Below are 23,143 nucleotides of genomic sequence, written 5' to 3' on the forward strand. Positions count from 1 at the left end.
AAAATCTCTTGCAGAAACAACTACTATGGAGGGAACTGGGCCAGCTTTAGCTTTTCTGGATTACTGTCGTGGATTGAAGAATGCAGAGTGAGTTGTTTTGACAGTTTACATGAATGTTTTTAGTATGCTGAACCTGCAGGACTGGAATTGCCACAAGCTTGCAAGCCTTCCCCTCGCTGAAAGTAAATGGACTATCCCTCTGTCAAACCTGGAGTCGAGTGGCAAGATCTGGGCAGCGGTTGGGCTTTGAATAGCCAGTTTTGGAGGGCTAACTTCATAATCCAGAGAACTGCCAAAGTCAAAAGCAGAAGATTGTCTGATGTAAAAAATTGAAGTTATTTTACTAACTAAATTTCTGATTACGTGTTATTTATAAGGTGTTAATATTGAAATATGTAAAACATTAATCTTAAAAAAATAGTTAAAACATGATTTTAACATATCTCATAATTTAAGTGTCATAATCAATAGTTCTAAAAACCCAATCGACTAAACAGTTAAATTGGCGGAGGACACAATCAAAATTCTCCAGTGTAATTTGGAAATCTGGAACTCTCAAATGCAGGGTTCAGAACTTCAAGGGCACACATGATGTCTAGAACATGCTGTTTAAATGTTTGATCACCTGTAAGTCTGATAAGAATAATGGCAAAACTGACCACACTGCAGTTCAATATGTATGTTTATTTGAACTAGAATGTTAGAGATTCTTGTATCAAGATATCTTGTCAACGCACTTAAAAGGAACTATTGTATCTTTAAATGAGTCAGTTCTTTTCAATGTTATGGGTTATTTGGGTATCTATTCATTACTTGATATGTTCCTGTGCATTGAGGCTACTGTAAAACATTTTTGCATTTTTTTACATAAATTGTGTACGCATTCTGAAATTGGCTGAAATCTTATGAAGCAAAGATCAACAAGCAGAAGCAGTTACTTCAGTCCAATGTAATCTGTTCATGCAAAAAGTATTCCTAATGTTTCTGGGTTTTTCTTTGATTAATGGCAGATTTCTTCAGTATACTATTGGTTCCTTTACATTGCACTTAGTAAGTGGTTAATTTTAGCAAGTAGTACAGACATTGTGCATCTGTGCAACAATAATGGCAATATGCCCAAACCAAAAATTTGGCATTTTTAGCTGTAATGCTTCCTCTTGTTTAGGACTGTGTGTTTGTATGTATATATAAATATATTCTCTGACCTTTTTGTGATTCACTTTAAGGTGGAAATTTCCTTTTAATTAAGAAGATGACTATTCACCATGTCCTAAATATTTTTTAATATTTAACTGAGTACTGTAATCAGCAGGCACAAAACTGCCAACAAAAGGCATCTTCAATCTTACTGCTGCATTCAGAGATTCCCATCTGCCTCAAAAGGGCGACAATCATACCAGTGCCAAAGAAGAGCAGGGTGAGCTGCCTCAAGGAACAATTGCCCAGTGGCACTCACATCTACTCTGAAGTGTTTTGAGAGGTCGGTCATGGTTAGAATCAAGGAACTGGACTCACTGCAATTTGCCTATCCCCACAATCGGTCCCCTCACTGGCTCTCCACTAGGCCTTGGGTCACCTAGGCAATAGTAATATCTATGTCAGGCTGCTGTTTATTGACTACAGGTCAACGTTCGACACAATCGTACCCTTGGTTCTAATCAACAAGCTCCAAAATGTGAGTCTCTGTACCACCCTCTGTAACTGGATCCTTGACTTCCTCACTGGGAGACCACAGTCTCTGCGGATTGAAAATAACATCATCTTCTCACTAGCAACCTACACCCACAATTGTGTGGCTAGGCCCAGCTCAAATGCCACTTATAAATTTGCCGATGACACAGCAATAGTTTACAGAATTTCAGATGGTGGCACGGAGGTATACAGGAGCCAGATAGATCAGCAGGTTGAGTGGTGTCACAACAACAACCTTGCGTTCAATGCCATTGAGACCAAGGAATTGATTGTGGACTTCAGAAAAGGGAAGTCGCGAGAATACAGTACACATCAGTCTTCGAGAGGTCAGAGAAAAAAGTGAGCAGTTTTAGGTTCCTGGATGTCAACTTATGAGGATCTATCCTGGGCCCGATTATATTGATGCAACAACAAGGGAGGTATGGCAATGGCTATTTTTCAGTAGAGTTTTGGAAGAACTGGTACATCACAAAAGACTCAAATTTCTACAGATGTATCATGGAGACCATTCAAACTTGTATCACTGCCTGGCATGGAGGGGCCACTGCACAACATCAGAAAAAGCTGCAGACGATTTTATGCAACATACATCAAAGTTGCTGGTGAACGCAGCAGGCCAGGCAGCATCTATAGGAAGAAGCGCAGTCGACGTTTCAGGCCGAGACCCTTCGTCAGGACTAACTGAAGGAAGAGTGAGTAAGGGATTTGAAAGCTGGAGGGGGAGGGGGAGATGCAAAATGATAGGAGAAGACAGGAGGGGGAGGGATGGAGCCGAGAGCTGGACAGGTGATAGGCAAAAGGGGATACGAGAGGATCATGGGACAGGAGGTCCGGGAAGAAAGACGGGGGGGGTGACCCAGAGGATGGGCAAGAGGTATATTCAGAGGGACAGAGGGAGAAAAAGGAGAGTGAGAGAAAGAATGTGTGCATTAAAAAGAGTAACAGATGGGGTACGAGGGGGAGGTGGGGCCTAGCGGAAGTTAGAGAAGTCAATGTTCATGCCATCAGGTTGGAGGCTACCCATACGGAATATAAGGTGTTGTTCCTCCAACCTGAGTGTGGCTTCATCTTTACAGTAGAGGAGGCCGTGGATAGACATGTCAGAATGGGAATGGGATGTGGAATTAAAATGTGTGGCCACTGGGAGATCCTGCTTTCTCTGGCGGACAGAGCGTAGATGTTCAGCAAAGCGGTCTCCCAGTCTGCGTCGGGTCTCACCAATATATAAAAGGCCACATCGGGAGCACCGGACGCAGTATATCACCCCAGTCGACTCACAGGTGAAGTGATGCCTCACCTGGAAGGACTGTTTGGGGCCCTGAATGGTGGTAAGGGAGGAAGTGTAAGGGCATGTGTAGCACTTGTTCCGCTTACACGGATAAGTGCCAGGAGGGAGATCAGTGGGGAGGGATGGGGGGGACGAATGGACAAGGGAGTTGTGTAGGGAGCGATCCCTGCGGAATGCAGAGAGAGGGGGGGAGGGAAAGATATGCTTAGTGGTGGGATCCCGTTGGAGGTGGCGGAAGTTATGGAGAATAATATGTTGGACCCGGAGGCTGGTGGGGTGGTAGGTGAGGACCAGGGGAACCCTATTCCTAGTGGGGTGGTGGGAGGATGGAGTGAGAGCAGATGTACGTGAAATGGGGGAGATGCGTTTAAGAGCAGAGTTGATAGTGGAGGAAGGGAAGCCCCTTTCTTTAAAAAATGAAGACATCTCCCTCGTCCTAAAATGAAAAGCCTCATCCTGAGAGCAGATGCGGCGGAGTCGGAGGAATTGCGAGAAGGGGATGGCGTTTTTGCAAGAGACAGGGTGAGAAGAGGAATAGTTCAGATAGTTGTGAGAGTCAGTAGGCTTATAGTAGACATCAGTGGATAAGCTGTCTCCAGAGACAGAGACAGAAAGATCTAGAAAGGGGAGGGAGGTGTCAGAAATGGACCAGGTAAACTTGAGGGCAGGGTGAAAGTTGGAGGCAAAGTTAATAAAGTCAACGAGTTCTGCATACGTGCAGGAAGCAGCGCCAATGCAGTCGTCGATGTAGCGAAGGAAAAGTGGGGGACAGATACCAGAATAGGCACGGAACATAGATTGTTCCACAAACCCAACAAAAAGGCAGGCATAGCTAGGACCCATACGGGTGCCCATAGCTACACCTTTAGTTTGGAGGAAATGGGAGGAGCAAAAGGAGAAATTATTAAGAGTAAGGACTAATTCTGCTAGACGGAGCAGAGTGGTGGTAGAGGGGAACTGATTAGGTCTGGAATCCAAAAAGAAGCGTAGAGCTTTGAGACCTTCCTGATGGGGGATGGAAGTATATAGGGACTGGACATCCAAGGTGAAAATAAAGCGGTGGGGGCCAGGGAGCTTAAAATCATTGAAAAGTTTAAGAGCGTGAGAAGTGTCACGAACATAGGTCGGAAGGAATTGAACAAGGGGTGATAAAACAGTGTCGAGGTATGCAGAAACGAGTTCGGTGGGGCAGGAGCAAGCTGAGACAATAGGTCGGCCAGGACAGGCAGGTTTGTGGATCTTGGGTAGGAGGTAGAAACGGGAAGTGCGGGGTGTGGGAACTATAAGGTTGGTAGCAGTGGATGGGAGATCCCCTGAGCGGATAAAGTCGTTGATAGTGTGGGAGACAATGGCCTGGTGCTCCTTAGTGGGGTCACGATCGAGGGGTAAATAAGAGGAGGTATCCGCGAGTTGTCGCTGTGCCTCGGCAAGGTAGAGGTCAGTACGCCAGACTACAACAGCACCCCCCTTATCAGCGGGTTTAATAATAATGTTAGGATTAGTGCGGAGGGAGTGGAGAGCAGAGCGTTCCGAAGGAGTGAGGTTGGAATGGGGACAAGGTGCGGTGAAGTCGAGACGGTTGATGTCCCATCGGCAGTTGGCAATAAAGAGATCCAGAGCAGGCAGAAGACCAGAGCGGGGTGTCCATGAAGAAGAGGAGGGATGAAGACGGGAGAAGGGGTCATCGGTGGGGGTGGAAGAGTCCTTGCCGAAGAAGTAGGCTCGGAGACGGAGACGGCGGAAGAAAAGTTCCGCATCGTGGCGAACACGGAACTCGCTGAGGTGTGGGCGAAGGGGGACAAACGTGAGGCCCTTACTGAGAACAGAGCGTTCTGCCTCCGACAGTTGAAGGTCGGAGGGGATGGTAAAGACCCGGCACGGATGAGAGCTGGGATCAGAGGGGGGAGGGGGGAGGCTGGGGGTGTCAATGGAGAGGGGAGGGTTGGGGTGAGAGGAAGATGGAGCCTCTGAGGGCCCAGGAGCTGACGGTGGGATCTGAGGAAGACGGGGCTGCGGAGTGGTGGTGGGGGAAGGGGAGACGGGAGTCACAACAGCAGCACATAAAGACCCGGCCTGGAGTTCAAGGCTGGAGTCGCAGTTGGTGGTTGCGCGATCGCTTTGAATGTCTCCATGGTCGTTGCTGGAGTCCGGGTTTTGAATATGTCCTAAGGTGTTGGAGCCGCCGAGACCAACGGCAGAGGCCGCAACCGAAAGTTCATGCCTGCTAGCGTCGGGGCCGGCAGGCTCTGCAGTCCGTAGATGTAAGATCTTGCGATCTTTGCCTAACATGACAAAGTCAAAGAAACGGCGATTGCAGGTGTGGATCCGACGGAGGATGAAATAGCGGGTAGGACCATTACAGACGGCGAAGAAAGTGTCCCGAAGGTGTGGAAGGGTCTGGGATAGGGACACCAAGTACCACCTCATGGCGGAGAGCGTCGCCTTCAGAGCTTGACGGGAGAAGCGGCGAGAGGCAGAGTCAATAAAATGTGAGTACCTGGGATCCTCAGAAGGTCCAAATTGAGAGGCTTGGAAACGAATCCTAAAGCCAACTGGAGTAAGTTGGCGACGGAGGCACGTTCCAAGAAAGGATACATGGCAGTGATAGCGAGTTTGAGTCAAAGTCTGGTCGAAAAGTTGAAGAGCCGAAGAAATCACAGATGGGGAGCAGTGAGAGATGGTTTCACTGAACTCCCGTCGAAGAGAGGATCTAAACTTCTTCGGTGTAGGCATCACCGGAAGAGGCTTCGCAGTAGTTGCAGACGATTTTATACTCAGCCAGTTCTATTATGGATACTAGCTTCCCCAGCATCCGCGACACCTTCTGAAGACAATGCCTTGGAAAGGTGGCATCTATCTATATAGGATCCCCATCACTCAGGACGTGCCCTTTTCTCATTGCTGCCCTTGAGGTGGTACAGCAGCCTGAAGACACACACTCGACGTTACAGTAACAGCTTCTTCCTCTTCCGACCGTCATATTTCTGAATGGACAATGAACACATGAGCATTACCTTAGTATTTCCCCTCCTTTTTGCACTACATATTTAATTTTTATTTTTAGATATACTTAGTGTAATTTATAGCATTTATTATATATTGCAATGTAATGCTGCTGGAAAACAACAAACTTCACAACATGTGCCAGTGATATTAAACCTGATTCTGAGTAAAAGAAGAAAGTGGACTTTGTCATTTCTATCTTAAAATGCATTTCAATATGTTAAACAACTCACAATTAGGAAGTTCATAAAAACAGTTCTACTCGTTTTTGAAAAAAGGTATTTGTTTCAAATTTATTGATAGTAAAATAAGTATTCATTTTAATTGCTTTATAAAGTGGAAAGAACCTTGTGTTTCGTAGCTTCAGTAAATTTGAATTAGTTCACTAACAAGTTCTTTGAACTACATCAGATGATATGCAAACTATACTTTGTAGTATATTTGTTAGTACTAATATTCCTTTCACTTGATTTCAATTCTTTATCAGGGACAAAAATCTAATAATGCAGAAGTTAACTGGAAGGACAAGATACTGGAAGGTGAAGATGCCATTGAACTTGATCAAATTGATAAGTCCATTAAAAATGTGGAAGTCTTCTGTTTTGCAAGGTTTGTCTTAGAAAAGTTTTATTTTTTCCTTAGGGAAATTATCCCACTCTGGTATGTTGGTACTGCAGATTATTAAACTCAGAATGCAGCTTTACTAGAGTTCATTGAAATTCAGGACTATCTTTTTCTAAACAATGACAGGAATTTTTCTGGCTGCTTTTTACTCTTCAGTCCTGTATGAGAATATAAAAAGGTGAAATGGAAACATGATATCACTTTGTCTACCAACACTTCTGGGTACTTCGTTGAATCGGTAGTATGACTTGGGCAACCATGTCCACATTGACCAGCAAGGATCTTTTTGAACCAATCTCATTGTCCTGTTCTTAGTAATGACCATGTGGACCTTGTGTGCTATAACCTACCATCCCAGGTGCTTTAAAATGTCAGGGTGTCTCCACCACCTTTTCAGGCAGTTCCTCCAGCTTGCATCTTTGAATGAAACACATTTTTCTTCATCTACCCTCTGAGCCTTTTTTTTAAAAAGAAAGTGAGCTCCCTCTGATAAGAGAAGTAAGTTCTTCTCATATGAATGCTGTACATCTCGATTGTGTCTTTGTTCAAGGCTCAATTTGTTTTCGATTTAAGTATAAAACAAGCAGTCTGATATTTAAATTGCATATCAGATATTTAAATTGTGCTTTTACGAAAAGTTTTAGCATAATTATTTGGAACCACATTGTAACCACATTGTAAACGTGTAAATGACATTGAAGCTGTGTTTGAAAGGCTGTCTCTCTTAACATTGTGATACAAAGGTTTTGGGATATGCAGAGTAAACACCTGCTTTTTGATGGGACTGCTACATGATGTAGGGAACAAACTGCAGTGTGCCTCAATTTTAAGAAGCAGGGCTAGCAACTAAAGTGATTTGAGAACCAGCAATTGTAGAACCATCTAATATCCGCATGAGGAACTGGTTTGAAGTTTCCTGCACTATTAACTACAATCTTATGAGTCAGGTGGCACAACTGTCATCCAGTTCGACCTCTTAAAAACCTCTACCAAGGCTGGCCTACATCTGTTGGAGGACAGTTGTTGCTACCTAATGCCCTGAAGAACTGCAAACTGCTTTCCTTGTGATTTCAACCTGCCACTGGTCAAGTCAACAGAGATTTGTTATATTGTGATGGGATATCACTCAGGGAAGGGGGGGGCGGGGGTGGCTGGAATAAAAGCTGATCCTTTGCAATTGCCTCGCAGGGAAGAACAAATAATTTCCAAATTGGAAATGAAGATTCAATAGCTCTGCACTGACTATCAAATACGTTCATGTCATCTGATGACACTAATCAAATAGGCTAAGTGCTGTTATACCATTTTAGACCTTCTACCCAAGAACAGCTCATTAAATTCTCTGTACTGCTGCCTGGCTTATCGAACACCTTCAAGTTGCAACTACTGAGAGATTTTGACCTTTCTGGAACTTGAAGAGTAGCTTCACTTACCCTTCTGCCTCACTGCAGTCAACTAATGCTTGGTATCTCCCCATATGAAACGCATTCCTGCTCTCTTCCCTCCCTCCCAACCACCCTGCCCACAATGTGATGTGGGTAAGCTCAGTAAGAATATTACGGCCCCTTAAAGATAAGTGGAGGGAAAGGTAGTGTTGCAGAAGGATTTGGACAGATGAGGAGAATGGGTAAAGAAGTGGCAATGGAATACACTGCAGGAAAGTGTATCATCATGCTACTTCTAAGACGCATTGAAATTATACATGCCATTCCTTGGACTCCGCTGCTACTGGCTCACCCTGCTGTAGGCTTACCAGATCCAGCATATTCTCTTCAAAAACCTCCATCTGACTTCTGGTCTCCCACAATGTATGCCTGTTCTTGCATGAGGCGGTTGAATGAATGTAGATATTGCATCTAAGATGATTGTGGGATAGCTGTGGAGTGAATGTGGATGTAACAGGATTAATGGACTAGGTGTGTTGCTGAATTAATGGAAGTGATTATTTGGTGTGCATGATAAGTAATTAAACTTTCATAGATCATATCACGTCTTGATGGTTACTCATGGCAGCAGTGAGAATTTGACCACGACCCTGCTTAATGAATAGTATCTTGGTCTCTGCCAAAGAACTTTAACATTGGCTATGGCTAATGAAATTAGTGGAGGCAGATTCAATTGTCGCATTTACAAGGGAGCGGAAAGAGTCTCAGAGTATAATTTGCAGATCCTTGGAGAGTGTGAACAAAATCGGATTAGCAAGATTGCTTTTATGTAGAGTTGATATTGGGCTCAACTGGCAAATGCTATGATTCTGAGGCTGCATAGGAAAGATCATCTTATTACAAACATGGGTCAAATTTTTATTCAAAGGAGCAAATCTAAGCTGTTTGGAGCATCAGTTTGAGTCTATTTAATTTTTGCGGTAATTTGAATCTCTCATTGTTCTGGCAAGCCGCAGGTGTAAGTATTTTTGCTTAAACACTTTGGTTCTTCAAAGTACATTTATTAAAGTATGTATATGTTATACAACCTTGAGATTCGTCTCCTACCAGGCAGGCATGAAACAAAGAACCCATTTTAAAAAAAGGACTACTTGGGTGATAGTTTTTGCGTGAAGGAGAAGTTTGTGGTTTGAGAGTTTTTTTTTGTGTGGAGAGATGTCTATCTTTCAACTGCTATGGTTTTCTGTATTTTATGGCTGTCTGGAGAAGACGAATGTCAGGGTTGTATTCTGCACACATAGTTCAATGATAAAATGAACCTTTTAAACCTTTTTAAATCCAGTCTGCAGCGGGGGAAAAAAAACAAATCATGCCAACAATAAATGAAAGCAAAAAGCATTCTAAACCGAAGTCCACACAGTCCGTCGCCAAACACTTATTTAGCGTAGAGCCGAGTAAACACCGCAGAGCAGCAAGCTGAACCAGCTTGTCCCCATCCTCTGCGCCAACACCCTAACACCCGACCTTTTCAATCCAGCCTGGCACCTAAATTGTTGGTCCAGATATCTGGTTCAGTCGTGCTGGAGGCTGGATCCCAGATCCCATCACGTTGATTCGGCCTGTACCCGACCTTTCCGATTCGACCTGGTGCTTAAGTCAGTCGATCATCAGGTCTTCCTCACTCTTGGCAATAGGCCCTCTGCCTCTCCTCACCTTGGTTCCGCCACTTCAAGTTGCCTCCAAGTCCAAAGGGAGCTTACAAACTATTGTTTGCAATGATAGTTTACCAGAAAAGTATTTACCAACAAAGTATTTAGTTGTTTTCCTTGTTTCATCAGCCACCAGCCAGAAGTCACTGAGGTTCACCCTATATCATAGCCTTAATTGGATCCAATAATTTTCCATTTGGTTTTCCATTCTGTTTGTAAATCCTTGAACATTTTATAAGCAGTGTTTGTACCTTTTATAACTTGTTTTCTTTTCGTTGACCTCCAACCAACAAAATGCAATCATGTAAGCAAACTCAAGATGTGTGGAGTTTTGGCCTGACATGTCGCCTGTATTTTTGATGTGCCTGGCCTGCTGAGTTCCTCCAGCATTTTGTGTGTGTTACTCGGATTTCCAGCATCTGCAGATTTTCTTTTGTTCAATGTTGTGTGATTGTTTTCTTTCCCCATTTTTGGGGTGAGTCACTGAGATTCCGATAGGAAAATAAAGATGGGGTAGACCATTTACCCCTTGTTTTATATGATATTTCTGCTTTGCAATGACTTTTTTTTTCTATTTGATAGCACAGTTGCAGAAGATGATGTTGTGGAAGAAGGAGCACTTGAGAATAAGCAATGTAATGTAAGTTCCAGTAGTGCGGTAGAGGATGGAGCAGTGTGCAGCCAAGATGAGAAAAATCAGATGTCTAAGTGTACAAGCAACAGTGAAGAAAATCCAGAAAATATCAAGGTCAAAGATACTTCGCATTCCACAAAGGAAGTTTCAACTGAAGTAATTCAACCAGAAGACAAACCTTCATGTGCAGACATTCCTTCATCCACCACCAATGATACAAGTCTGGCCAAAGAATTGATTGCTAATGATGTAGCTTCAGTTGAGATTGAAGCTGACAGTATAGAACACACTACTGATGTTCCTGCTCAAGAAGATAAAAATCAAACCAAAAAATGGACTTACTCACAAATTATTAAGAATGGCAGAAAATTTAACATTGATTTAACTTCAAAGGTAATGACTTTCTACTTCACTAATATTTTAAGATGTTTATAAATGTGACCATGGAAGTTAGAAGTAGGGCTTGTGCTTTGTGGAATTTTGTATTGTGGTTTGGATTGATATGATTTGCATGGAGCAGTTCTGAGCCTCCCTAGGTTATACATATGGGCAGTCTGTGTTCATTGACTGTTATTGGCATTTAAGCGCCATCTATGTTCAGTTCTGTGCTGAAATCGAGCACAAATAACCTGGAGAAATATTTATTTACTGCCATGAAACTTCTAATTCCACTCTTCATTATACTATGCGAAGGACTGTTGCAGGTTCTTGGCACTTCTGCTTGTCAATAAATCTTGAGAAGCAAACTCATGAGTTTATAGTGTCTTTATGTATGTAAATACTAAGATTTTTGTGAAGTTAATGTACCATACAGAAAGAAGGCACCTAAAACCAATGGTGACCTTAAAATAAAGTTGAGTTTCAGATGAATGTCTCACTGAAATGTAACTGTGATTTTGTGTTCTTCCAGTTTTTGTATTCCCGTGGTTCTCTTGTCGATCTTCTTATCAAATCCAATGTCAGTCGGTATGCTGAATTCAAAAATATTAACAGGATACTTGCTTTTCAAGGAGAAAAAGTTGAGCAGGTATCGTCATTTCTCTTTGCACTTGCTGCTTGGAATTGAGGCTGTTGGCAAATATATGGAAAAATATTAAATGCATGAACCCGTGTTCTGTTTTCTGTGAACTGTCAAGCTAGTTTGGTAAATCTTTAATTGCAGACTCGATCTTTCTCTGCACCTTATCCAATGGTGAACCAAATTATAAATACTACATTGCAAATTGTGAAAGAAACTTAGAAGGCAGCTTTAATTTTACTATGAACAGATTACAATTTTAAATTTGATTTAGTGTGATGTGTTTGCACAGCTGCCCCTTGGCACAAGTTGAATATCCATGTTGTCTCGGATGTGTCATGTTTTTATCAGCAAACCTGATGATTACGCAGTGACATCGTTATGTTCATGCGAGCTTCTTTCCCTGCCCAGTTAAGCTGATGAGCATTTTTAAGAGTAGGAAGACATCTTACACATTTTTGTTTTTTGTGGTGGTGGGGAAGTGGGTTAGAAGAAGATACAGAACTAAGGAGATTACCATGTCCAAATATTTGTGCTTGCTGCTTGGATCTTTTTGGTAGCTGTATGCATAAGTCTCATTGTGTTGTTCTTCCATACCTGCTAAAGTCTTATCATAATATGTACATCCCGTTCTTCAATTAACTAACTTTATCCCCTTTTAAATTCTTGGGTACTAATCTCTCCATTTTAATAGTGCTGCTGAAATTTCGCTTTTCTTTTGTTATTTGTGTGCTAGGTATTGCAAGATCTCTTTTTCTCCCTCCTCCCACCCTTCAAAAATAAGTTTGAGGATTCATTTCTGAAGCTCGCACTCATTCATCAATATACTTTGAAATGTTAATTTAGCAAGTGGACCCATGGTTAACAGCCCATAAACTGCTGAACTATTTATCGCTTGCATGTAATTTCAGGTAAATCACAGATCCCCAAAGCAATATGCAGGTTGCGGCTCACCCCTGTGAATAACTGTCTATAAGGTGAATAAACATTCACTTGTGCACCTATCCAGCCAATGATAAACTTTCTGTCATTAGTTTTTTGTTTGCTGGAAAGTTTCTTTGTATGCATTTTACTTTAGGCTGGAAAAACTTAACTTTTACATTTTAAAACACTTGAGATTTCATACTTTAGATTCAGGATACATAGATTCAGGATTTGTCTTTTAGGCATCTCATGGATTATTTTCTTCAGAAAAATGGCAAATTACTGATGGTTTGCTAGAACCACCAGACGTTCCAGTTTTGTAGGGAATATTGAAAATTGACTAAAACATGACACAGAAAAGCTGCTGATATACTGAAATAGCTTTCAGATCAATAGATGATATTTAATTACAATCCAACTGCTACTTAATGTTACTGCTCCTGATCAACAAAGATAATTTGGCTCAAGGCAAGCTGGTTTGTGTTCTGAATACAGAGCAGCTTACTTGACAGGGATCAGATGAGGAAAATGGTTGTGATTTTCTCTTTATTCAGCTGATTGGTGTTCATTCTGTGACAAATGATGTAATGTGTATACTTCGAGCATCTGCTGTGGTTCAAGAAAAATATATTGAAGTCTGTTCCTCCACAGAAATGATAATGCCCTCATGGCAGTTGCTAGACATTGCACTCAGTGCCTGTGCCTGTTTGTTTCAATATGTTTTCTAAGAATCTATGAAGATGAGAATATTTAAACAAAAAAAATGCTTAAGAACCAGGACCAGCTTATTTTTGCTGCTGTCCCTTGCAGCTGTATCATGTGTGCTCATTTACCTTGATGCACTTTCCTGTATTAACCCCATATCCATTCTTTCCCTTTTAAGTTCTTGGCAGGTAACTTGTGCTTACGTGATAAATATCCACTATATTGATTTTTGTTTTACTTTTGACATTTTGAACACTTAATACCATCTTTACTGCTTATTTTGTATACTTTTAAAGTTAGGTCTTTTGTTTTATGCAGGCGGATATCTGATTGCAAGTGCCAGGTTAGTACTGCAGATAAAGTTTAAATACATTGATTTATATGAAGGAGGAGTGTTTGTAGGTCTTTGGAAGTAGATAGAGATTGCACAGACATTTGGGGATATTCTTAGCTAATTTAAGGAATAATGTGGGTCTATTCTGAGACTTCTGATTGGAGAAATTGCTTCTCTATCAATTGTAGTTAATATCGTGAGTCGAAATTTTAAAGGAACTCTACTCCAACAATTAAAATATTCCAATTGGGCTTGTGTAGGAATGTGGGTGATGATATAGCGCAAACAATTTTATGAAGTTTCTTAAATATTTGTTTACAAAGGCATTATTTTCTATAGGAAATAATTCCATGAATATTATCTTATTAGTGTTCTAGAAGTTGCTAAACTGAAGTATTTGAATTCAAGTTTGCCAGTTGTACGCCATAGAAGTTTTCTTGACAATGAGTGCTCGCTCTGAAATGTGCACTTTTTAAATTTCCATTAAGATATCAAGATGGGCAACATTGTAGGCTTGGCTGGTTGCAAAGTAAGCATTTCTGAGTAGTTCCCTGAGCAAAAGGGAGAAAGAAGGGTGAAGTTTTGGAATGAAATGAAGAATCATTCACCAGTGATAAACTAGTGGCATTGTGACCCAATCCCCAAGCAGGGAATTGCAGCAAAGTTTTAACTCTACACTGTAAATTTAATTTTGTCATTGCCTGTGAAATAGTAGCTGCATCCATTCCAAAAGTAAATTGCAGTGAAACTTCAATAATCCAACACCCTTGGGAATTTGGTGCCAGTTGAGCAGACTTTTGAACTGTTGGTTATTACTTTTGTGCAGTTCTTAATTTAATTTTTGCATGTTACACAAGTGTAATTTTATCAGTGCGGCAATAGAATCCATTATTCTGAAATATAAATGTGCTTCAGTCCATGTTCTTGAGCCAAACTCTGTTTCTCCCTGGGCAAGTGACCCACAGTTCCAAATAATACTTAGTGACCTATATGTAGTAAGCTGATGATTTGCAAGCTCTTGTTGTATTATTGAAAGAGCCAGATGTGACCGTAGAATAGTGCAGCACAGTACAGGCCCTTTGGCCCACAATGTTGTGCCGACCCTTGAACTCTGCCTCCCATATAATCCCCCACCTTAAATTCCTCCATATACCTGTCTAGCAGTCTCTTAAATTCACTAGTGTATTCTGCCTCCACCACTGACTCAGGCAGTGCATTCCACGCACCAACCACTCTCTGAGTAAAAAACCTTCCTCTAATATCCCCCTTGAACTTCCCACCCCTTACCTTAAAACCATGTCCTCTTGTACTGAGCAGTGGTGCCCTGGGGAAGAGGTGCTGCCTGTCCACTCTATCTATTCCTCTTAATATCTTGTATCCCTCTATCATGTCTCCTCTCATCCTCCTCCTCTCCAAAGAGTAAAGCCCTAGCTCCCTTAATCTCTGATCATAATGCATACTCTCTAAGCCAGGCAGCATCCTGGTAAATCTCCTCTGTATCCTTTCCAATGCTTCCACATCCTTCCTATAGTGAGGCGACCAGAACCGGACACAGTTCTACAAGTGTGGCCTAACCAGAGTTTTATAGAGCTGCATCATTAGCTCGTGACTCTTAAACTCTATCCCTCGACTTATGAAATCTAACACTCCATAAGCTTTCTTAACTGATGTATCTAGCTGTGAGGCAACTTTCAGGGATCTGTGGACATGTACCCCCAGATCCCTCTGCTCCTCCAGACTACCAAGTATCCTGCCATTTACTTTGTTCTCTGCCTTGGAGTTTGTCCTTTCAAAGTGTACCAGCTCACACTTTTCTGGGTTGAAATCTATCTGCCACTTCTCGGCCCACTTCTGCATCCTATCAATGTCTGTCTGCAATTTTTGACAATCCTCCACACTATCCACAACACCACCAACCTTTGTGTCATCTGCAAACTTTCCAACCCACCCTTCTACCCCCACATCCAGGTCGTTAATAAAAATCACGAAAAGTAGAGGTCACAGAACTGATCCTTGTGGGACACCACTAGTCACAACTCTCTAATCCGAATGTACTCCCTCCACCATGACCCTCTGCTTTCTGCAGGCAAGCCAATTCTGAATCCACCTGGCCAAACCTCCCTGGATCCCATGCCTTCTGACTTTCTGAATAAGCCTACTGTGTGGAACCTTGTCAAATGCCTTACTAAAATCCATATAGATCACATCCACTGCACTACCCTCATCTATATGCATGGTCACCTCCTCAAAGAACTCCATCAGGTTTGTTAGACAGGATCTGCCCTTCACAAAGCCATGCTGACTGTCCCTGATCAGACCATGATTCTCTAAATGCCCAGAGATCCTATCTCTAAGAATCTTTTCCAACAGCTTTCCCACCACATCCGTAAGGCTTACTGGTCTATAATTACCTGGACTATCCCTACTACCTTTTTTGAACAAGGGGACAACATTCGCCTCCCTCTAATCCTCCGGTACCATTCCCGTGGACAACGAGGACATAAAGATCCTAGCCAGAGGCTCAGCAATCTCTTCCCTCGCCTCGTGGAGCAGCCTGGGAAATATTCCATCAGGCCCCGGGGACTTATCCGTCCTAATGTATTTTAACAACTCCAACACCTCCACTCCCTTAATATCAACATGCTCCAGAACATCAACCTCACTCATATTGTCCTCACCATCATCAAGTTCCCTCTCATTGGTGAATACCGCAGAGAAGTATTCATTAAGGACCTCGCTCACTTCCACAGCCTCCAGGCACATCTTCCCACCTTTATCTCTGATCAGTCCTATCTTCACTCCTGTCATCCTTTTGTTCTTCACATAATTGAAGAATGCTTTGGGGTTTCCTTTACCCTACTTGCCAAGGCCTTCTCATGCCCCCTTCTTGCTCTCCTCAGCCCCTTCTTAAGCTCCTTTCTTGCGACCCTATATTCCTTAATAGACCTGTCTGATCCTTGCTTCCTAAAGCTCATGTATGCTGCTTTCTTCCACCTGACTAGATTTTCTACCTCACTTGTCACCCATGGTTCCTTCACCCTACCATTCCTTATTTTCCTCACTGGGACAAATTTATCCCTAACATCCTGCAAGAGATTCCCAAACATTGCCCACATGTCCATAGTACATTTCCCTGCAAAAAAAACATCCCATTTCTCACTCGCAAGTTCAAGCCTTAGAGCCTCATAATTTGCCCTTCCCCAATTAAAAATTTTCCTGTCCTCCTCTGAATCTGTCATTTTCCATGATAATGCTAAAGGCCAGGGAGCGGTGGTCACTGTCCCCCAGATGCTCACCCACTGAGAGATTGTGACCTGACCCAGTTTGTTACCTAATACCAGATCCAGTATGGCATTCCCCCGAGTCGGCCTGTCAACATACTGTGACAGGAATCCGTCCTGGACACACTTAACAAACGTTGCCCCGTCTAAACCATTGGAACTAATCAGGTGCCAATCATTATTAGGGAAGTTAAAGTCACCCATGAAAACAACCCTGTTATTTTTGCACCTTTCCAAAATCTGCCTCCCAATCTGCTCCTCGGTATCTCTGCTGCTACCAGGGGGCCTATAGAATACTCCCAATAGAGTAACTGCTCCCTTCCTGTTCCTGACTTCCACCCATACTGATTCAAAAGAGGATCCTGCTACATTACCCACCCTTTCTGTAGCTGTAATAGTATCCCTGACCAGTAATGCCACCCCTCCTCCCCTCCTCCTCCCCCCCCCCCATCCCTTCTAAAGCACTGAAATCCAGGAATATTGAGAATGCATTCCTGCCCTGGTGCCAGCCAAGTCTCTGTAATGGCCACTTCATCATAATTCCATGTATGTATCCAAGCTCTCAGTTCATCACCTTTGTTCCTGATGCTTCTTGCATTGAAGTACAGGCACTTTAGCCCTTCTGCCTTACTACCTTTACACCCTTTATTCTGCTTCTCTTTCCTCAAAGCCTCTTTATATGTTAGATCTGGCTTTACTCCATGCACTATACTCACATGACCTTTATCCTCTTCCACCTCACTATCTGCTCTAACACTCTGGTTCCCCTCCCCCTGCAAATCTAGTTTAAACCCCCCAGAGCAGCACTAGCAAACCTTCCCACAAGAATGTTGGTCCCCCTTCAGTTCAGGTGCAACCTGTCCCATCAGAACAGGTCTCACCTTTTTGGAGCAAGGCCCAATTGTCCAGAAACATGAAGCCCTCCCTCTTGCACCAACTCCTTAGCCACGTATTTAAGACCATAAGACAACGGAGCAGAAGTCGGCCATTTGGCCCATCGAGTCTGCTCCACCATTTTATCATGAGCTGAGCCATTCTCCCACTTAGTCCTACTGCCCAGCCTTCTCATCATAACCTTTGATACCCTGGCTACTCAGATACCTATCAATCTCTGCCTTAAATACACCCAATGACGTGGCATCCACTGCCGCCTGTGGCAACAAATTCCATGGATTCACCACCCTCTGGCTAAAAAAATTTCTTCACATTTCTGTTCTGAATGGGCACCCGACGCAGACTGGGAGACCGCTTTGCTGAACATCTACGCTCTGTCCGCCAGAGAAAGCAGGATCTCCCAGTGGCCACACATTTTAATTCCACATCCCATTCCCATTCTGACATGTCTATCCATGGCCTCCTCTACTGTAAAGATGAAGCCACATTCAGGTTGGAGGAACAACACCTTATATTCCGTCTGGGTAGCCTCCAACTTGATGGCATGAACATCGACTTCTCTAACTTCCGCTAAGGCCCCACCTCCCCCTCGTACCCCATCTGTTACTCATTTTTATGCACACATTCTTTCTCTCACTCTCCTTTTTCTCCCTCTGTCCGTCTGAATATACCTCTTGCCCATCCTCTGGGTCCCCCCCACCCCCGCTTGTCTTTCTTCCCGGACCTCCTGTCCCATGATCCTCTCGTATCCCCTTTTGCCTATCACCTGTCCAGCTCTCGGCTCTATCCCTCCCCCTCCTGTCTTCTCCTATCATTTTGGATCTTCCCCTCCCCCTCCAACTTTCAAATCCCTTACTCACTCTTCCTTCAGTTAGTCCTGACGAAGGGTCTTGGCCTGAAACGTCGACTGCACCTCTTCCTACAGATGCTGCTTGGCCTGCTGCGTTCACCAGCAACTTTGATGTGTGTTCCCTGAAACTCCTGTCTGTTTGTGCCTCTGCCTCACGAATGATCCAAAGTTCATCCAGCTCCAGCTCTAGTTCCCTAACTCGGTTTGTCAGGAGCTGCAGCTGGATGCACTTTTTACAGATGTTGTTATCAGGGACAGTTGTGCTCACCCTGACTTTCCACAAACTGCAAGCGGAGAACTTGACTGCCCTAACTGCTGCCTCCATTACCTACTTCTAAGTTAGAGTAATTAAAGGAGCTTACCTGGCCTTACTTCACTGGGAGCAGGCTCGTCCTCAGCCTCTGCTCGCTGAAGCCTCTCCAGCCAAAGCTTTCCTGCTGTCTCCCACAACGCCGTCTCCCGCTCCGTTAATCTGCTCGCTTTTTTTAACAGCGGGAGGCGCTGTTCTCCCTGGCCAACCTTCATGTGCTTGCGCAGGTGTGCCCCGTTCAAACTGCTGAAGAAATGACCTTCCTCTTCTCAATCTGCTTGCTTTTTAAACTCTCCTGCTGTTCTCACTGGCTGACTTTCATGCGCTTGCGCAGTCGTGGCCTGTTCAAACTGCTGAAGAAATGAAGCACTAGAGTTTCCATATCATAAACACGAGATCGTGCAGATGCTGGAAACCTTGAGCAACACAGACAAAATGCTAAAAGAACTCAGTAGGTCAGGCAGCGTCTATGGAAATAGATAACGAGTTGACATTTTGGGCTGAGACCCTTCATCAGAACGCACAAAAACTTCCATATCTTAGTTTACTATACAACCTCATGAAGTTGCACTCTCTGCATGAGTGGACCAAGGCAAAGAAGCATGAAAGTCTGTTTCACTGGTCAGAAAATGCAGGTCAACTTTGCCAATCTTTGCTGTGAAATATCTTTGAGGCCTGTTTGTTTGCAGCAAAAGTTATTTTAAGAATTTGTTGTTTTAATATAGTTGTATAGTTATCTTAAAATGTTTATCAAGTTAAAGTTCACTGGTCATTCAACCATACACATGAATATAGCCAATTCAAAGCGAACTGAAAAGTAACCTTTAAAAACAGTTTACTACATTGCGTACTGCTGTTTGTTACTTTGTGGAGGCCTTTGAATTTTCTGTTTGAATACTGTACAACTGGTTTGTATATTGCAGTACTTCTTTCTGAAGGAAGATTATTTCAGATTCTTTCCTCTTGCTGTTTCAGGTGCCTTGCTCCAGAGCAGATGTCTTTGCCAGCAAACGTCTCACCATGATAGAAAAGCGAATGTTAATGAAGTTCCTTACTTTCTGTTTGGAATATGAGCAACATCCAGATGAATATCTAGGTACTTGAATGCCCAAAGCCATTCTGTATTTTTATTTGTCTCCTTTCATAATTTAGGAGGTGACTCACTTAGTCCTGTGCAACATGTGGAATGTGGTTTTAATTCAGTCTGTAGTGTTGTTCTATCTGGCCTTCTCTGGTCAATAGTGAGCTGCCCCCATTCATTGCTTCCATGTCCACACTTACTTGCAATACCTACTTGAGTTCTCAGCATGGTTATCTTTGGTTGGCAGTGAGCTTTAGTGGGCCTTTGCCCACTGCCAACGCAGTAGACAGGTTCCCTTTCTAAGTTGTAACTGCTGGTTGATCCCTGTGTGAAGACTTAATCAGCTATCTAAACACTGAGTGTCTGAATGTCAGTGCCGTTATTAAATGTTTAAAAATAGTCCAAAACAATTTTTAATGGCATGAATTTTATTAAAATTTAAAATAATTAAATACATTTAAATTGTGTTAACAAATGGCTTGAAACTTGCCCCAGTGGTGTGATTGTTCAGTACTGTGAATGGAGATGCTAAATCTGCTAGGTCAATTCCAGCCCAAAATATTAATGGTCCATTTCACTCCATAAATGCAATCTGACCTGCTGAGTTCCTCTCGTGCTTGGTTGAATCTGACGCATGCCTGGTATCTAGATGCCTTTGTGTAGTTGCTGGGGAATCTGCATGAAGTTGAAGCATTACCTCGGGACTTCATGAAGAATATACGTTGGAGCTCACTTGGAATGAATAGTGGCAAAATTTCTCAAAGTTTGTGGCTTCCATCTTTGCACTAATGACCTTCAAAAAGCAGTTTTGGATTTAAATCTTGCCCTTCCCTCAAAAAAAAGACTTGCATATCACTGGTTTAGTCCACTCAGTTCCTTGTTTTGCCATGATTCCACTTGTTTTTGTGTATTTTCTCAGATTTTCTTATCTGTTTACTGAGAACCTTTGCACTATTTCTTTATGATTAATAACATTTAATTATGCATAAGCTAGGCTTGTTCAAGTATATTAATATGCACAAGGTGATGGTACTTTTTAAATATTTTGGCTCTGTATTTTATGTAATTGAAAAGGAGAGAAAACTACAAATGTTGGAAATACTTAGCTCATCAGAGAGCATCACTGCGGAGAAAGCTCATTAATGTTTTGTATTATAGGCCCTTGATCATTATGCTAAATCAGTGACTTGAAACATTAAACATTTTTTCTCCAAACAGCTGCTGCCTGACTTGCTGGTTATTTGTGGCTTTTTTTTTTTGTTTATCTATGTTATGTTAACCTACCACTGCTGGAAGATCCAAAGAAAGAATCTGTTCACCAGTTCCTGAACCTTTGGGTCTAGGCATGGTTCTGAAATAAATACCAATATCATAAACTTAATGCTATTTAAATAATTATTATTGGATCATCAAAAATGGCTTGAAAGTAGCTGAGATAATGATACCTGCCAGATTTTTGTTTTCAGTATAGCTCTTTGTTTTGTCTTTCACTTTCCATTATGTCTCACAGCACTCAGCTGGAAGTTTCATGGCAATTCCAACTATGTTTCTACAACATTTCTTCTTGCCAAACTTTGTTTGGAGAGAAGGATTGTGCAAATAAAGTTTTTAGTTTTACTTCAAATCTTCTAGAATCAGGACCTAACAAATGCTGCTCATTTGGTTTTACTGTAAATTATAGATACAGTGGTGGTTTGGATCCCAAAACTTGAGTGGGTAATTGGACATTGTATTGTAAATTAACTACATTCACTTATTTATTTACAGCCTTTAAGGACAGTGCATTTTCATCTTTCTTGAAGACACCAAAGTTAACTGCCAGTCTTCAACACTACGTTTTGCATTCCATTGCTATGGTCTCTGAAAGTGCTAGCACAACTGAGGGACTCAAAGCAACACAGCATTTCTTACATTGCCTTGGCCGCTATGGGAACACGCCATTCCTTTTTCCCTTGTATGGCGTTGGAGAACTACCACAGTGCTTCTGCAGGTATGTATATTTCTTCACAGAGCTGCAACTATCTGAATTTATACACCAAAAATACTTTAAACATAAATGTCATGAGTTCATTGAAACATCTTGCTCCAATTTTACATAATGTTTAAATTAGATACTGAATTTTGTTGGTTGCAAAGTGAACTTGATACTCAAATTAATGATGAAAGCAGGTGTTATCAGACTACTTTTCCAAAGTATCCCAAGTCATTGAAAGTCTGAGCATGATTGGCAAGGATTTTGGACGTCGTTTCGGTTGGCTGAATGCAGAATGATGAACCGAAATGTAACTTTGATTCCTCCCATTTTGTTTAAACCTCTAGTTCTGTATTGTTTGTGGCGAGAGCAGTGAATAGAACATTTGTTACCTTTATATTAGTACAGTCTGAATTGAGTATGATACTTTTACTGTTCACATTTTGGCATTGTGACACGCCTGATAAGGCCGTGCTAATTGACAGTGTGTGATGAGCTGCCACTTTGATTCACTGCAGTCCTTCTGATGAAGGTACGCTCTCAGTGCAGTTGGGTAGGAAGCTCCTAGATTTAGACACAGCAAGCTTGAAACACTCTTAACAGGAAATGATGTTTTTTTTTGTTTTGCAGGTAGCTTCAGTAATTGTAGGGCATTGAAGAAAACTTGCTCACTTTTCGACTTTTAACAGTGTACTAACACAACAGTGCTGTATATTCACCATAAATATGATGGACTGGTGAATCTAAGTGCTTGCTGCTTTAATTTGAAGTGCTGTCATGCTACAAGTAAAATGATTTCTAATTTGGATGATGTAACCCTTACGAGCAGGAATTGATGTAATTTTAAAATGTGTAATTAAAAAGAACTGCAGATGCTAGAAATATGCAGCAGATTAGGCAGTATCTGTAGTAGATTTAATCGTTCATGTTGTACACTCCATCAGATTTGGGAAAGGAAACCTTAGTTTTGTATTGCAAAAAGTGTGAAGATCGTTCAGTCTGAAACAAATCAGGATTTCTCTGTGATCAACCAGTTTAATTCCACTGCCCAATCCAACATGTCATTCTATGGCCTCTCCTACTGCCACGATGAGGCCACTCTTAAGTTGAAGGAACAAGATCTTGTATTCTATCTGGGTGTCCTCCCACCTGACGGCATGAACATTGATTTCATAGAACATAGAATAGTACAGCACAGTACAGGCCCTTCAGCCCACAATATTGTGCCAACCCTTAAGCCCTGCCTCCCATATAACCCTCCACCTTAAATTCCTCCACATACCTGTCTTGTAGTCTCTTAAATTTCACTAGTGTATCTACCTGCACCACTGACTCAGGCAGTGCATTCCATGCACTAACCACTCTCTGAGTTTAAAAAAAAACCTTCCTCAAATATCTGCCTTGAACTTCCCACCTCTTACCTTAAAGCCATGTCCTCT

At 42.3% G+C, this 23,143-nt stretch overlaps 1 protein-coding gene across 1 annotated transcript in view; it reads left to right on the forward strand.

Moving 5' to 3' along the window:
* Nucleotides 1–23,143, forward strand: part of chm (CHM Rab escort protein) — a 129,412-nt gene that overhangs the window by 38,978 nt on the left and 67,291 nt on the right. The window contains exons 4-9 of the mRNA XM_063060636.1: nucleotides 15–87; nucleotides 6,471–6,592; nucleotides 10,284–10,728; nucleotides 11,246–11,362; nucleotides 19,627–19,747; nucleotides 21,500–21,722. Of these exons, the coding sequence (XP_062916706.1) occupies nucleotides 15–87; nucleotides 6,471–6,592; nucleotides 10,284–10,728; nucleotides 11,246–11,362; nucleotides 19,627–19,747; nucleotides 21,500–21,722 (1,101 nt within the window). The remainder of the gene's footprint in view (nucleotides 1–14; nucleotides 88–6,470; nucleotides 6,593–10,283; nucleotides 10,729–11,245; nucleotides 11,363–19,626; nucleotides 19,748–21,499; nucleotides 21,723–23,143) is intronic.

This window comes from Mobula hypostoma, chromosome 10 (genome assembly GCF_963921235.1).
Source record: "Mobula hypostoma chromosome 10, sMobHyp1.1, whole genome shotgun sequence".
NCBI lineage: Eukaryota > Metazoa > Chordata > Chondrichthyes > Myliobatiformes > Myliobatidae > Mobula > Mobula hypostoma.